Consider the following 17,771-nt stretch of genomic DNA (forward strand, 5'->3'; position numbering starts at 1 on the left):
TCTGAATTAGAAAGCAAGGTTATTTGAAATGATGTGAGTTAGTTGTGAGGTGTTCCAAATACCTGGAATTATTCTTCCGTAGGCTGCTCTTTTAAAAATTCACAGACTTTTCTAGTTAAAAGTGACCTTAGAATTCAACTATTTTACAATCACACCCAATGCAAGAATCTCACTTATAATGTGTATGACCACTGATTATCTAACCACATGAATATTTCCAATGACGGAGAATAAGGGAAGTCTATTCCAATGTCAGATAAATTATCAGAAAAGCTTCATCTACACTGACTGTAAATCTGCATCCCTGTAATAACTTCTATCTACTGATTTTAGTTCTACATTTTGAGGCTATTCCATGCAAGTATACTCTTTTTTCACATGAAAATCTTCCAAATAATTGAAGACCTAACTATGTCCCTTTCAAGCCTTATCTTTTAGGCTACACACTTCTATTTCCACCAACTCTTTCTCACATTACAAATTTTCAATAACTATCACTGCTTTAGTCACTCTTCTCTGGCTATATCTCAGTTTGCCAATGTCCCTTCAAAAATATGGAATCCAAAACTAAACACAATATTCCAGATGTGATCTGGGAAGGTGATGTAAAGAACCATTTATTGCCTCCCTTTAAAAAAATTCTTTATTTTTAGTAATGAAGACTGGCATTTATAATCCTTCTTAAAAACATAATAACGCCCAAATTAATACACTTTCATAAAGACTACCTGAGATAAAACTTGGTAATTTTTCATAATTCTCCATATGCTATGTGTAAACTTAAAACACCTGGGTGTACCACACAGATTGTAGCAAAGTTATTTTTGGATCCTAAACTTAAATTTCCATTCAAGTTTTCCACACTTAAAGTCTCTAGCTGAATATGGAGACTCGATGAACTGTTACTTTACACTTTTTAAGTGTCTTTTACAGTAAAAGATAAGTTTCACTGCCTTGCAAAAGAGATTTTTATGTCTATGCAAACGTTTAGACAATCCTTAGATCCTGATGTGAAAGAACACTCTTTGAATCATGCCTACATTTTTTCCATTCTCCAGATTTTTCCTAATTAAGGCAATACTTAAGAAAGAAGATAGTTTGGTATTTTAAACTACTTCTGGGCACACACTGTATTTCCAGAACTTAAGATATAGGCTACTCTACCTCACTCCTATTTAGCACAAATCACATATACATTTTCATAAATATGACATTTAGTCTGTTCAGAAAAAAATAGTCAATTTGAATTAATTAGTAGTTCAACAAATCATCATCCTCTAAATCTCCATAATAAATGGAAAATCAACTTTTTGCAAATAATTATCTCTAAAAAATCAACTGAGGTAACAGTTAAGAGACTTGAACTAGTCCAAATATTCCAATAACTTGTTTCATACTTTTGAAAAAAAAATTCCACCAAGTAGTGTTGTTGTTTTTTTTTTTAAAAAAGGGGGGGGGTAGATGCAAATATCAGGCCTATGTCAAGGGAAAAGAAAGAAATGAACAAAAGAATATTTTGGAATAAGTATAAATCCAAATCAAAGGCTTATTGCCATGGATAAAGGGTGAAAAGCTTATTAATATCTAATATTTAAATGATAACTTTTCTAGAAGCATTAAAAAATTAGCTGCTCTCTTAAACACCAACTATTTCAATTTCTAGAGATTCTAACACAATAAAATTGTAGAAACAGAAAATTCCAATACAATAAAAAATAAAAATTACAAACTGAACCAGAGCTATCAACCAAAAATATTCCCTGGTTCTCAAAAGTCTCCTAAATATTTATTCTAAAGATTCTAAAGTGGCTTAATCGAAGAAAGCCAAATTCAATAAAAAACAGTCCTGGTCCACCTGGGCAGCTCTGTATCCAGGACTACTTAGAGGTTTAGGACCTCCTCTGACCTCTTCCCAGAAACCCCCTTAGCTCTGAAAGTGAGATGACCTAGGAAAGCAAGAGATACTCTGGGCACTGGATCACTTGGCAGTTTACATCACAATGGATCACAAAGGACCACATCACAAAGGATAAAACTATTCAAAGCACCACAGCTTTACGGGTTAAACATCTAACTCACAGCTATTAAAACTGGCTGTGAAATCATGTTTCTTTTCCATAAGCAACTTAAACTGTCCTTATTTATAATTAATTACTGAGTTATTGAAATACTTATAGCTTCATAAAGTAAAATCTCCATATACCTGTATAGTACATATAAAAAAAGATTGTTTAAGAAAACCAGATAGATTTAAAATGTGAAAATTTATAAAACAGGATACAATATGAAAGTGTACATCCTATTAACTATTCATTTGATAGCTATTCTAATTATAATCTGCAGCATATAATGAGAACATTCTTGGGTTAAAGGTGTATTAGCTTTGGGAAGGTTTCTTTTTACATTTATTCCTTTTAAGCTTTTTTCTTACTGCTCTTTCATAAACCAAATACCAATTAAAACCGACACCCTCACCCTACAAGACTACAAAATTTGCTGAACTTTTGGCACTTCTGCAGAAACTATATATTTCCATTACAATAATCATGGTCTAATCATGGTCATGTTTACGACCATTTCTATATTACTAGGTAGACATTCTCATATGAAATTGCACATGAGGTAATAAATAAAGCTTGGTCCTCACAATTTAAATAACAAATACTATACTTCAAGTCCTTTTTGGAATTCCAAAGGAAATACGTATACAAATAAACAATAAATGTAGAAAAACGATCTTAGTATTTTGTTTTGGTTCATCTTAGTATTTCCTTCCATGCATCTCTCTAAGAATTTTCTGGGGAAAAATAAAGCAAAACACCACATCTTATGGATTCTCTTTGACAATTAGTCTTGTTAATAATCTTCATCATTGCCAAAATCAAAACATGTACCTTTTATGTAGCACATATAATGTGTGAGTTAAAATACTAGGATCCTTAAATACATTATCTATTAAGTTCCAGGTCCATACATTTAATTGCCTATTAGACACCCCCCTCAATTTGGAAGTCCCAAAGACATTTAAAACTCAACATGTCCCTACAGATGGCCAACAGGCACAAGAAAAGATGCTCAACTTCACTGATTATTAGAGAAATGCAAATTGAAACCACAATGAGGTATCACCTCACACTGTTCAGAATGGCCATCATTAAAATGTAAAACAATAAATGCTGGAGACAGTATGAAGAAAAGGGAACCCTCCTGCACTGTTGGTGGGAATGTAAATTGGTGCAGCCACTATGGAAAACAGTATGGCGGTTCCTTAAAAAACTAAAAATAGAGTTGCCATATGATCCTGTAATCCCACTCCTGGGCTTACATCCGGACAAAACTATAATTTGAAAAGATACCTGCACGCCAACGTTCACAGAAGCACTCTTTACAATAGTCAGCACATGGAAGCAACCTAAATGTCCATCGACAGATGAATGGATAAAGAAAATGTGGTGTATATATACATACAATGGAATATCACTCGGCCATAACAAAGAATGAAATAATGCCATCTGCAGCAACATGGATGGACCTAGAGATTATCGTACTAAGTAAAATAAGTCAGAAAGAGAAAGACAAATATCATATCACTTATATGTGTAATCTAATATGATACAAACGAACTTATTTACAAAACAGAAACAGACTCACAGACATAGGAGACAAACTTATGGTTACCAAAGGGGAAGAGGGGAGGGATAAATTAGGAGTTTGGGATTAACAAACACAAACTACTATATGTGTTTATATATAAACACAAACACAGGGAACTATATTCAATATCCTGTAATAAACCATAATGGAAAAGAATACGAAAAAGTATATATATGTATATATATATTTCTGCATATAAACTAACACATTGTAAATTAATGTGTTATTTTATTCTTTATACTTCAATAAAGAATAAAACACCTGAGGAAAAAATACCACTCAACATGTCCCCAAAAGAACTTTCTATATCTCTCATAAATATATTCAATTATTTTGAAAGTCAGTGAATGACACCATCATTCCTTTAGTCATCCAGAAATCCAGGAGTTATAATGGTACCAGTTGTAATAACTACTACTTGGGAAAAACTACTTTGTGCCAAAATTATGTTAACTATATTATCTATATTAAATCTAATTCTCCTCAACCAAAAAACTTTCAAAATACATATTATTCTGAGAAATTTTACAATAAAGAATCCTGTTTAATTTTAATTAACTCTGGTTCTCCAATTAAATTGAGCACTGAATGGTTGTTTTCACCTAAGTGTTGGCAAACCAATTAATGGTACTAGTCAGAACAGACATTGGAAATGCTTTTTTAAAAAAACTATCACCAACGAACTGTTGTATTAGCTCATCCTTTTTGCCAAAATTGTATCAGTGATGTACTGTTTAGAGGTGAGTAGTTGAAAGGAGTGTAGTTATGTGTTTAAAGTTGTATGGTCTATATTTAATCAGAACTTTACTTCCTCATAACCTGATTCCTTGGGATGAAGCTAATTTCTTTCGGATCTATTATTTATGAGAATTTACCTGTTAAAACAGTAAGCTTAAAACAGTAGGAGATACAAAGATCATACCAACACTTTATGTTTTTCTTCATGAGTGGATGAATAGAGAAATATTAAGTTACTATTTCTGTGAGGTAGCAAACAACATACATTCATTCAGCACCAACCAGATACTAAGCTTAAAACAGCATGGGAAATACAGGAATAAATTCTAAAATATGATCCTTTCTCTCTAGATGCTTACAATCTAGTTGTAACTAAATGAATAGTAAAATGACAACAAAAGAAACCAAGATGGGGAAGAAAAACTGAGCTTGTAGATTGAACAGACTGTTGGTTGCCAGAAGTAGGGGGAGGGGGACGGGGAGAAGTGAGTGAAGGTCAAAAGTTACAAACTTCTAGTTATAAAATAAATAAGTCCTGGGGATGTAATATACAGCATGGCAATTATAGTTAATAATACTGCTTTACATACTTGTAAGTTGCTCAGAGAGTATATCTTAATAGTTCTCATCACAAGAAAAAAGTTCTTTTGTAACTATGTATGGTGATGGATGTTAACTAGACTTGTGGTGATAATTTCACAATACGTACAAATATCGAATCGTTACGTTATACACCTGGAACTAATATAATATGCTGATTATACCTCAATTTAAAAACTGAAATAAATTAAATTAAATTAAAAAAGAAAAGAGACCAAGAGTACCTGATAGAACATTCAAAATACCAAAAATAGGAACATGATTAACTGCCAAAGGCATGGTGAAGTGGTAATGTAGCTAATAAGAACTTATAGGAGAAGGAGATGATTCTTGGAAAATGCAGTGTAAAATACAGCAGGCAGAAATATTTCCAAAGAAATTACATAAATCTGCTTTAGCTATCCTTTACATAAACCTGCATTATCAATTTGCACAAAACTTTTCTTTAAGAACAGTTTCATAGAATACAAGTAATTTAAGTAGCACAGTAGGATCAGCATTCTGCAAAAATATAAAAAAGAATTGTCTTCAGCTTCCAACAATCACACCTCTATCATCTACAAATTAGCCACGATTAGATGTGTTGACATAAGCATATCGCACTACCAAATACCGAAAGTTCTGCAAGAATTGAATGTTATGGGAACAAGATAATCTAAGCAAACTCAACAACATTCTTAAAAATCATTATCCACGACATGTTGAAAAAACCCACACAATGTATCTATGCCAAAGAGAAAAGAAATTCCACACAACACCAACAAATGAATATTCCAGCATCATACCTCAAGAAAAAAATGTTACAAGTAGAGTTATTCATATAAGAATTTATTTTTGGATGCCTAGCCAGATTTTAATGCCATATTCAAAATGAAAAATAAATATCTAGCCATAGGAAAGTATCATGTCATTAAGATATATTAAAAAGTATAAGATCAAAAGATATACCTATTTGCAACTGTACTAAGCTCAGTACTTGTACTATTAACCCTTAACTTTCACTAATTATGTTTCTAATTGCTACCACCAAACCCACAAAGTAAATATAATAAGAGGTATAATCCTCCTGTTTAGTTTCTAAATGTCTTTGAATACTTACTGTTGCAGTAGGAAAGGCTGAAAAGACATTTGTCAATTTTGGCTTAAAAAAAAATAGTCTAGATGCTAACTGATGCCTGAAAGATCCATCATTATTCAAACACAATCACAATTTCCTTTCTAATTAAATATAATATCTAGATATATGTCACATAACACATTTTCAAACAGGTTTCTTTTTTTACAATCATGGGAGAACCCATGAGAATTATTCTACTAAAGAATTAAGGGGGGGGTAGGATCAAGATGATGGAGTAGGATGATTCTAAACTCACCTCCTTCACAGGCACACCAAAATGATAACCACTTACAGAGCAACTATCTATGAGAACAACCTAAAGACTAGCAGAAAAGATTATCCACAACTATAAAGATATATAAAGAAGGGGCCACAATGAGATGGGTAGAAGAGGTGGAGACACGGTCTGCTCAGGACCCACACGCCCGGGCTGGCGGCCGACAAACAGGAGGGATATCACAACCACAGACGTCCTCCCTGATGACATAACATTGCACGCCAATTATTTCAATAAAAAAGAACTTCAAAATCACCAAAAGTTTAACAAAATATACACATTAAAAATCAACATGACAGAAAACTGCCATAAAGCGATCATTTAGAAACACTTGTGGAAATTTTACTTTCTCTCTGTTAGTAAAGTATTCCTTTACTTAAATTTTAAATATTGCAGAAAAGTTGATAGACTAATACCATGAATATGTCACCTAGAATCAACATTTGTGAGCATTTTGCTATGAATGCCCTGCTACATCTCGCCCCATCTCTCCCCTTTCCTCTCCCTCTCCTCTCCTTCTTATCTATCTATCTACCTATCTATCCATCTAACTACATACCTATCAGATTATTTCTGACAAAGTTCCCCATAATCAAATACACTAATACTTCTAAAGAAAAAGAAATGACACTAAGTCACATAAATCCTATAAATATCCCCATATAAATTCAGTTCAAATTTTGCCACCAAATGGGCTCCGATAGATCAGGTTTGGTCCCAAATGAGATTTTTTTTTTTTATGTTTTGGTTTTCAAAGTTTGGGATTTAAAAAATGTGGATAAAGGATGTTGGGCTGTAGTATTATCCCCACGTTACAGAGGAGGAAACTGAAGCACAGAAAGGTTAACTAATTTATTCAACGCTAGAACAAGCGGCAAAACCAGTAAGTGAAAATAGGCCATCTACTCCACAGCCCATACCTTCAACCACTGCTCTAGGAAGCCTCCAATCCAATAGGAAGTCCTCGTGACTTTATCTTTATCCAGAAACTGAACTCGTACCCCTAACTCCATTGCTACCCTCCTAATCTGAGCCACTGTTATCACTCACTAGGTTTACTGCAATAGCCTGCTACCTGATTCTTCTACCCATTTAACTAATGGTAAAAGCCAATGTTCTTCAAAATAGCTGACAAGAAGCTATAGGTTCTGTACCCTCTTATTTATCCTACATCTGTGACCTCATCTACTAGTCAGCCCTCTCTCATTCCACCCTGTCTCTATGCTACTCCTGCTCTCCAGGCATTTTCCCACTTAGGGCCTTGGCACTGACCATCCCTCCTGCCTGGTACACGTTTCCCCTTGTATCTCCCCCTCTCACCCTCCAATATCATCTTCCAATGAAACCTACAATGTCCACTCTATGTAAAACAGCTACTGCCCCTCCCCCAAAGCACATGACACTCCGCATCCTCCTTTTCCTGCTCAACTCTTTCTTTCCCCATAACACTTATTGCCTCCCAACACTCCAGACAATTACTTTTTGTTTCCCTGTCTCTTCTGCTTTTAGACTTATATATATACCAATGTATCCCAAGCCCTTAGAAAATCATCACCAATGTATCCCAAGCCCTTAGAAAATCATCTAGTACCTAGTAAGTGCTCAAAAAAATAACTGTTGCTATTGGGATTTCTATGTCAACTTCAACCCACATACTTTGAGCTAAGCTCTTCTACATGTCTTATAGTTGTCAGCACTTCTCAGGATCTCATAGAAAACTTTGAATTTCAATAAATATGCTTAAATTATATTTTAAAACAGCTAAGATGTATACACTTACACTTTTATTAAGAGTCTTTCTTTATGTAGAAATATATTTTATAGACATGGACAGACATATATATTTTATGATGTCACTCAGAGAAACAGTAAGGTAAAGAACAGTTTGTACAGTATGATCCCTTCTATAAGGAAAACAGCATGTATTTGTATGTACCGGGATTTTTGCTATGATGACATTGCGTATTTTTAAAATATTTCTTCCTTCCTTATATATGTATTTTCTCATTCTTTCAATAATGAATATGTATTATTTGTATGATTAAAAAATACTGATATACTCAAAAAAGAATTATCTGTCCTAATACAATTACCAGCTAAATTCTAACTCTTGTTTTTCTATGAAAAAAATTTATTCACTGTTAACATAGCCATTATATAAATGCAACATAGATACGTGCTATTAGTGTAATTCAACAGACCATCTACATATAATTCTTCTCTTTATACAAGGGATAATGTGGCTAATTCTTTTCCTTATACAAAAAGTAATGTGGCACAAGTGTGCAAAATATTATCACTACATCAATATACCTTCAAGAAATCTACATGTTCAATCTAACTTTCAGATCTTACCTCAAAAATACTCATTTCAATGACAGTATTTTCAATAGGCTTTTTTCTGTGGTATAAACTTATAAACATTTCTTTTTTATCTTTAAATTCAGAACTGCAAGCAGCACAAATACAGTCAACTCAAGCTTTTATTGTTGCTGCTGTTAAAAGCACTGATACTTATTTCAATTGTTTCTTGCTGCAAAAGTATTTGAAGTGATATAATAAATAAAGCTATGGTTTTAGAAAAACTATATTATATATTTTATACAGCTTTAAAGGTGATTACAATTTCATTTAAAGGAAATCAACAAAAGAGCCAGTTGAATGCCAACTCTGAATTTAGGAAAACAATATACTCCTTATTTTCAGGAAAATTGGGAATCTGTTTTAACTTGTAAAATGTAACATAATAGTGGTAATTACCATCTCAGAGCCAAGCTTAATTATGATCAATTACTACCCCCCCCCCCCGAAAAAAAGCTCATTTATTGTCTGTAAAAGGAAACATAAATTGGTTTATAAAAAAATACTTCCCCATAATCTTAAATCAGAAATAAAACACTATATTTTTAAATGTTCTTTTAAATGAAGTTTGTTTTAGATTTTTCCAAACTTCAATTCCATTCCATAATTCTTTTTAATTATTGCAAACACTTTACAAAAAAATAAAGAAAGAAAGACACAAATTGTACTTAAGAGTTTACATACCTTGGCTTCCGAAAGGCTAAACTATATTGTTGGCAAGCCAGACCCACAGTGGGCGTATAAACGATAGGCATGAATTTCTCAATGTCAGACGTTAGCACTCTATAAAAGAGCTTTTCATTTCTATCTTGAAGATCCATTAAGAGAAGATACCTGTGGAAATTGGACATAATTAGATCTACGTTCCAACAAAGTTGTAAAATAGCTGTTAGAAATCTAACTAAACATTTCTCAACAAAGTATACAGTAGGTCACACAGAAAACATCTGATCAAAAGACTTTGGAAGTATTCCTAATCATCTCAAAAAATGAAGTACCATAAACCTGAGTTAGTGTCATTCAAAACGTTAAAATCAGTGCTGAGGGGCTTCCCTGGTGGCGCAGGGGTTAAGAATCTGCCTGCCAATGCAGGAGACACGGGTTCGAGCCCTGGTCCGGGAAGATCCCACATGCTGCGGAGCAACTAAGCCCGTGCGCCATAACTACTGAGCCTGCGCTCTAGAGCCCGGGAGCCACAACTACTGAGCCCACGTGCCACAACTACTGAAGCCCGCGTGCCTAGAGCCCGTGCTCCGCAACAAGAGAAGCCACCGCAATGAGAAGCCTGCGCACCGCAACGGAGAGTAGCCCCCGCTCGCCACAACTAGAGAAAGCCCGCACGCAGCAACAAAGACACAACGCAGACCAAAAATAATTAATTAATTAACTAAAAATCTTAATTGTTAAGATTAAATCTTAATTATTAATTAAATAATTATTAAATCTTAATAATTAATTAATTAAAATTTGAATTAATAATTCATAATTCATTCAATAATTCATTGAATTAATAATTCAATTCAGTGAATAATTAATTTATTAATTATTAAATCTTAATTATTAAAATCTTGATTATTAAATAAATAATTAATTAAAATTTTGAATTAATTCAAAAATCTCTGAGGGACAGTCTGTGATAAAAATATGAAAATCATTAGCTCCGAGGAGGCAGCTGATAAAATGGCCCAGGAAAAGAATATAAAGTAAAAATGGAAGAGGCTGAAGGAAGGACTTAAGAAATATGTGAAAGGGATGGTGAAGGAATTTAAGAAGCAAATATACATGTTGAATAAACTGAGTCAGCCTCTTTCCTCAGCTGCCCCGTCATCCCTTACAGGCTCATAAAAGAAGTGGCCATGGCAGGGATGGAGGGTACCCATGGGCTCAGCAACAGGGACCTCCACGCACCAAGGCGGACCTGGCCACAGACACTGCTGAGAGTCCCATCCGCCAGCAGCAGGGACCGACACTGAGCCCCTGATATGCCGCCACCCCATGGCGTGATCAGCAAGCTACCTGGTGGCAGGTGGATTACACTGGACAGCTTCCATCACGGAAGGAACGGCACTGGTTCTTACTGGAAGAGACACTTCCTCTGTATGAAGACTTACCTTCCCTGCACACAATGCTTCTGCCAAAGCTACCCTCCATGGACTTACAAAATGCCTCATCCACTGAATTCCACCCAGCATGACTTCTGAGCAAGGAACTCACTCCACAGCAAATGAAGTGAGGCAATGGGCCCTTGCTCATTGGAATCCACTGGTCCATGTCCCCACCATCCTGAAGCAGCTGGCTTGACAGAATGGTGGAATGGCCTTCTGAAGACTCAGTTACAGCACCAGCTAGGTGGCAACACCTTGTAAAGCTGGGGCAAGATATTCCAGGAGGTTATACATGCTCTGAATCAGCATCCAATATATGGTTCTATTTCTCCCATAGCCAGCATTCACAGGTCCCAGAATCACAGGGGTGGAAATGGAAGCGGCACCACTCACCATTATCCCCCAGTGACCCGCCAGCAAAATTCCTGCTTCCGGTCCCTGTGACGTTATGCTCCACTGGCCTAGAAGTGTTCATTCCAAAGGGAGGAATGTTTCCACCAGGAGACAATGATTCCACTGAACTGGAAGTTAAGACTGCCACTGGCCACTTGGGGCACCACGTGCCTCCGAAGTAACCGGCAAAGAAGGGAGTTACTGTGCTGGCTGGGGTGACCAATCCTGACTTCAAGGGGAAATCAGACTCCCGCTCCATAATGGAGGTAAGGAAGAGGGTGTCTGGAATACAAGAGATCCATTAGGGGGTCCCCATGATTAAAGTCAATGGGAAACTACAACAACCCAATTCAGACAGGACTACTAACGGCCCAGACTCTCCAGAATTAAAGATTTGGCTCACTCTACCAGGTAAGGAGTCAAGACTGGCTGAGATACTGGCTGAAGGCAAAGGAAGCGTGAAATGGGTAGGGGCAGAAGGTAGTCATAAATACCAGCTCTGATCACGTGACCAGTTACAGACATGAGGACTGTAATTACCATGTGTATTCTTCCTTATTTTGTTATGAATATGTTTGCGTGTATGTGTGTATATATATATATTTGTAATATATATATACAAATATATGTAAACAAATATAATTTTTCCCTCTCTTACCCCTTTATCATGTAACCTAAGATGTACTGAGTTTATATCATAGTATTTAAATACAGTTGACCCCAAACAATGCGGAGATTGGGGTGCCGACCCCCACATAGTCAAAAATCCACATATAACCTTATAGTTGGCCCTCCATATCTGTAGTTCCTCATTTAAGGATTCAATCAACTACAGATTATGTAGTACTGTAGGATGTATTTATCGAAAAAATCCACATATAAGTGGACCTGCACAGTTCAAACCCATGTTGTTCAAGGGTCAACTGTACTTTTTTTTTAAATTTATTTATTTATTTATTTATATTTATTTTTGGTTGCATTAGGTCTTTTTTTCATTGCTGCATACAGGCTCTCTCCAGCTGCGGCGAGCGGGGGCTACTCTTCGTTGCGGTGCGCGGGCTTCTCATTGCGGTGGCTTCTCTTGTTGTGGAGCACGGGCTCTAGGCGCTCGGGCTTCAGTAGTTGTGGCATGCGGGCTCAGTAGTTGTGGCTCGCGGACTCTAGAGCTTAGGCTCAGTAGTTGTGGTGCACAGGCTTAGCTGCTCTGAGGCATGTGGGATCTTCCCAGACCAGGGTTTGAACCTGTGTCCCCTGCATTGGCAGCTGGATTCTTAACCACTGTGCCACCAGGGAAGTCCCCAAGGGTCAACTGTATAGTTAACTTTACATCATGGTATTAAAGTCAAGAGACATCAAGGAGCAAGGTAAATATCACCAAGGGCTTTACATCCTCTTTTGGGGAAAGAGTTAGTGTGTTTTCGGTTGTACCTGGGATAGTTCTATCATGTTAGGCAGAGGTAGGACTTTTTATTGTCTTTATGCAGAGATTCAGTTTGGTTTAAGGAGACGTGCATGGGTGCCAAGTTGAAAAGGAGTGGTTAATTTTATGTGTCAACTTGGCTAGGACACAGCACCCAGATATTTGGTCCACTATTCTGGATGTTTCTGTGAAGGCGGTTTTTGTATGAGATTCACATTTAAATTGGTGTGCTTTGAATAAAGCAGATTACCCTCTATAATGTGTGTGAGCCTCATCCAATCAATTGAAAACCTTAAGAGAACAAAGACTGGCCTTCCCTCCAACGCCAGAGCAAAAAAAGAATTCTGCCAGCAGACTGCCTTTGGACTTGAACTGCAACTCTTCCCTGGGGCTCCAACTGGAGATTTAGGACTGACCAAGCCTCCATAATCACTTGAGCCAATTCTTTGCAATCAAAATCAATCAATCAATCAATAAACCCCTCCCTCCCTCTTCTTCCCTCTCCCTCCCTCTCCCTCCCTCTCATTGTGTATGTGTGTATGTGTACACACACACGCACACGCACACACACACACATCCTATCTGTTCTATTTCTCTGGACAACCCTGACTAATACCAAGACTTACTAGGTACTGGGTTAGCTCTCTCTTCTAACCTTCACAACAATATTTTCAAATAACTATTATTCTCTTCAACCCACAAATGGAAAAACTGAGGTGTAGGTGGGTCTAACACCTTAATATGAAAAGGCGGCATCAAAAGCAAAGGGCAAGGCACATGCAATGGTCATGGCAGTGGGTGTAGTGGTTTGCTCTAGTGAGATACAGCCAGAATTTCAACTTAGGGCTAGCTAATTCCCAAGGTTACCTTTATCTTTTTGTACAAACATGGAAACTGGGTTCTAAACAAAGTAAGTGGCCTAAATTCACAAAAGTGTCGGAACCACACTTGGAAGATGAAAAAGTGCACTTTCACCTACAACGTACTTAGTGTCTGACTCAAAGCCACTTTCACCTAGTTTGGAATGGCATTTCCTGGTAATTCACCTTCATAGCAACAACTTTATCACAAGAGAAAAGTTGTCTTTCTGAGGATATAGTTTAGAAAATTTTAATTTGTTCAGATGTTCCTACAGATGGTAAATTTTTTACAAAACATCATTGTATTTACAGGCAAATCCTCCTCAAAACTGGCTACTCTTTCCAAAGCACTAAATATTTAAACTTTCTCATCTGATAAAAAATAAACTAGACAGTTGCCTATGAGACATATAAAAATCACCTTCAGGAACATGTTACCTGTCAAAATCAGAGTTCAGATGCTCGAAATTCTTAATTACTCTAAGGACCTGGATATCCTGGCTGATGAAGCAAGGTGGCAACAATCCATGAATGTTCAATTGCTGTCTCTCTTCCAGCGTAAAAGCCAAGTCCTATGGAGAAAAGGAAAACACGATAATTCAAGGGGGGAAAAGGACAAAACGCATATCTACACACCAAATAAATCCAACAAGTATATGGAATTGAAAATCAGAAGACCTGGCATCCCTCCAAGCGTGGCCATGTGACTGAGTAAACCATGTAATCTCTCCACACCTCACTTTCCTCACCTTTAAATATTAGGATAATATTTTCAGATCTGTGTCACTTAGATAATGTTAGGATAAAATCAGGCAATGGATAGGAGGAAATTATCTGAAGCCACGCAAATGAAAGAAGATATAATGATCAGTATTAGTATCATTAAATTTAAAAATGAATAGTAGTTATTACAAAAGGTTTTTAAATGATGAACATGAGTAGGTCACCTATGACCTGCTGTGTTTCTTTTTCTTTTTAATATTTATTTATTTATTTATTTATTTATTTATTTATTTATTTATTTATTGGTTGGTTGGTTGGTTGGTTGGTTGGTTGCATCAGATCTTAGTTGCGGCACACGGGATCTTTCGTTGTGGCGTGCGGGCTCTTTGTTGCCGTGCACGGGGTCCTCTCTAGATGTGGCGCGTGGGCTGCAGAGCACGTGGGCTCAGTAGTTGCGGCACACAGGCTTAGTTGCCCTGCGACACGTGTGATCTTAGTTCCCCGACCAATGATCAAACCAGTGTCCCCTGCATTGCAAGACCGATTCTTAACCCCTGGACCACCAGGGAAGTCCCCTGCTGTGTTCCTATGTATAAAATAGGTCAGGAGACGCCTTATCTATGATTCCGAGGTACCTTTTCCAACACTCCTCTCCCAAGCTATCTCCCACTAATTATACACTCCTAGTTACACAAAACTTCTCACCATTGCATGGACATGCCGCACCCCTTTCTTCTTGCACTATACCACAGTCAAGAATGTCTTCCTTCCCTGCTTCTCTCCTTTCAAGCCATACCTCAAACGCTCCCTCCTCTCTAAAGCTTTTCCAGACTCACCCAGTAAGCCCATTCGAGCCTTATTATTATACCTACATCATCTGTTTACACGAACACTGACTGTACCAAACAACAGCATTACAAACTATGAGGCTCAAAAACAAGCAAACAAAATAGAACTGATGAGTGCCTACAAAAACCCAGAATGGACCTAGGAGACTGGCCAGGATATAATAGGAGGGGAAGTAATAGCAGATAAACCCAGTAGTCATTCATCTGGAAAATTAGGATCTCCCTGGAGATACTGAAGCCCAAGAGGCTTCTTCGATTAGACTGACTGCTTTGGGTCTGGCCCCAACGTGATGATGGGCGGGTTTGCTCCACTGCTATGGGCACGGCTGGTGTCCGTTTCCAAGATGTTTTGCTCCACCAGCAGCCATTCCTTCACTACAAAAGCCCCATTACATGCCCAGCGGGGGGTCCTCCGGAGTCCTAATACACGTGGACAGCAGCAGGATGGTCCCCCTCCGAGAGGATAATCCAGGGTGTCCAGCCGTGCCTGGTGCCATCACTCCCTCCCAGATGCCTGGAGCACAGCGGACCAGCGCAGCCTCTCTATCCTCTGCCTGGAGTCCCCGTCCACACCAGGAGACACTGCGGTGTTGCTAGAACACTTCCATGCCATTTTCTTTTTCATTTGTGGTTTGTGTCCCCACCAGAATGCAAATTCCATGAGGTCAGGGAATTTTGTCTGTTCTTTTTTTCACTGCTTTATCCCTAGTGCTCAGAACAGTAACTGACATAATTAGATCTCAGTAATGTGCAAGATAAACAAAATAGAAAGTTTTAAATATTTTAGAGACTTACATTAAAATTTTAAAAACATTAAAACTGCTGCTCAGGAAACGGATTCGCCTATCAAGCCTGGTAAAATTACATCTAAAATTTAAAGTAACCAGAAAGGGATGTTTTTGTGAAAAAGGAATCTACAAAATGGAAGGCATACTTTACCTGCTAAAGATACAACTTGTTATAAAGATATAAAGTAAAACTTTTTATAAGGACATAAAGTAAAATACTTTAAAATATAAACATATAATGTAAAATGTCTGCTTCCTAGAAATGAAGAATTATATACAGTAATGTATTTGAAAAAGAAGACAATAGACTTTTCTCTAGCTTGAAATGAAAACTTGGAAATTAAAAATGGGAAAATAGCTAGGCTGAAGTTAAAGTCTCAAAAACATATGAATATATGTGAAGAAGCAGCAAACTTTTGAATGTTATGCCCTTGAAAATCTGCCTGCAAAAATAATAATCAAAATATCAATATTCTGAGAATAAGGCTCATTATCGGAAGTACTAACATATGCTCGTTCTTTCACTTTATAACGGCATTAACTCATTTATTGGTGTCATTAGCCAGTCTTTTTACATGAATTTTCCAATGTTTGGTCTGAAACAATTCCTCAGTCTAACAGGTTTACCATACCTTATGCCATGTAAATGATAACGCCACCTGGATATCTCTTGCTATATTCTTTGATGTTTAGTAACTACAAACTCCCATAGGCTGTTAGCCAAATTTTCCAACATGCACTAAAGTACCAATTCAACTCTTAAACAAAAACAAACAAACCACTAGGGCTTAGAAATCTGAAGAACTGAGCCAAGTTAAAGAGTTAAAGTCCTATGACTGGGTTCATATCCTATTACTACTCTTTGTGAATTTTTAAAAAAATCAATGAATATGTAAACTTAAATCTTAAAACCCCTGAAAAAGTTTAAATCTATACGGCAGTTTTAAGAATGACACATCAGTGTGATTCCTACCAACCAGCAGCTTCCCAAAAAGTATTCAGAGAAACAATAAGTTGAATTTTGAACAATGTAATAATCCCGGCTCTCTATTGCATTTTTTCATACTAACAGAGACATATTAATATATTTTGCAGAAATTTATAAACAGGTCAGTTACATCTAAAACTTGACAGTGACAGCCTAGCTTAATACATTCTCCTTATTAAAAAGTTGAGGTAACATATACCTGTTTCAAAGAATTTTTATCTTAGGGTTCTCCTGCAGGGCCTATCCAACAAAGGACAGTGTATCCAAAGTACACATGCAGGTTCTAACTTTCAAATGACTTCTACTAAGTCTTTTATGTAGCTGAAAAGCTTAGCTATACATATATTAGGTTTCCAGATCACATATAATTCTAATTAACTAAAAGTATTCTCATACACTCTAGGTTCAACCCTGTTTTTCTCTTTTTCTTTCTTTTACTTTCCTTCCTCCTTAAAAAACCCTTTTGGACTAGATCCCTAGACAGCAGAATGGTATGTTGTTTCACTGCTGAGGGCAACAAACAGGACAGCTATTCTTCTAGACTCTACTAATTAATCTACGTATATCTTCTTGAGAAAACTGAGACTCTCAAGCAAAAATGAAAACAAAATTCCTGGCATAACAGGAGACTTACATTAGAAACCATGTTTGCACAGAGCAAACATAACTGAGAAAGAAACTTTGTCCTGAATAATTTATTAGAAACTACTGCCATAAAGACAGAACAAATAGGATCTATATTCCACCCTAACAGTCTTTAATGTTTCCAACGAACGTCAGTAGTTTTTCTTCTTTCCCTGTATAATGACTAAAAATAATCAAGCTGAATGGCAAAAAGGAAAACATTAAGTAAATCACAAAAATCTTTAAGATAATCTCTACACGTATGGTAATGCATT

General features: G+C 36.6%; 1 protein-coding gene across 1 annotated transcript in view; it reads right to left on the bottom strand.

The window, feature by feature from the left end:
• The window catches only part of ME1 (malic enzyme 1), a 192,134-nt gene that overhangs the window by 147,617 nt on the left and 26,746 nt on the right, over positions 1–17,771 (bottom strand). Inside the window, exons 2-3 of the mRNA XM_061207103.1 lie at positions 13,964–14,097; positions 9,432–9,581 (exon numbers count right to left, since the gene is read on the bottom strand). Of these exons, the coding sequence (XP_061063086.1) occupies positions 9,432–9,581; positions 13,964–14,097 (284 nt within the window). The remainder of the gene's footprint in view (positions 1–9,431; positions 9,582–13,963; positions 14,098–17,771) is intronic.

The sequence above is a fragment of the Eubalaena glacialis genome, chromosome 12 (genome assembly GCF_028564815.1).
Source record: "Eubalaena glacialis isolate mEubGla1 chromosome 12, mEubGla1.1.hap2.+ XY, whole genome shotgun sequence".
Classification (NCBI taxonomy): domain Eukaryota; kingdom Metazoa; phylum Chordata; class Mammalia; order Artiodactyla; family Balaenidae; genus Eubalaena; species Eubalaena glacialis.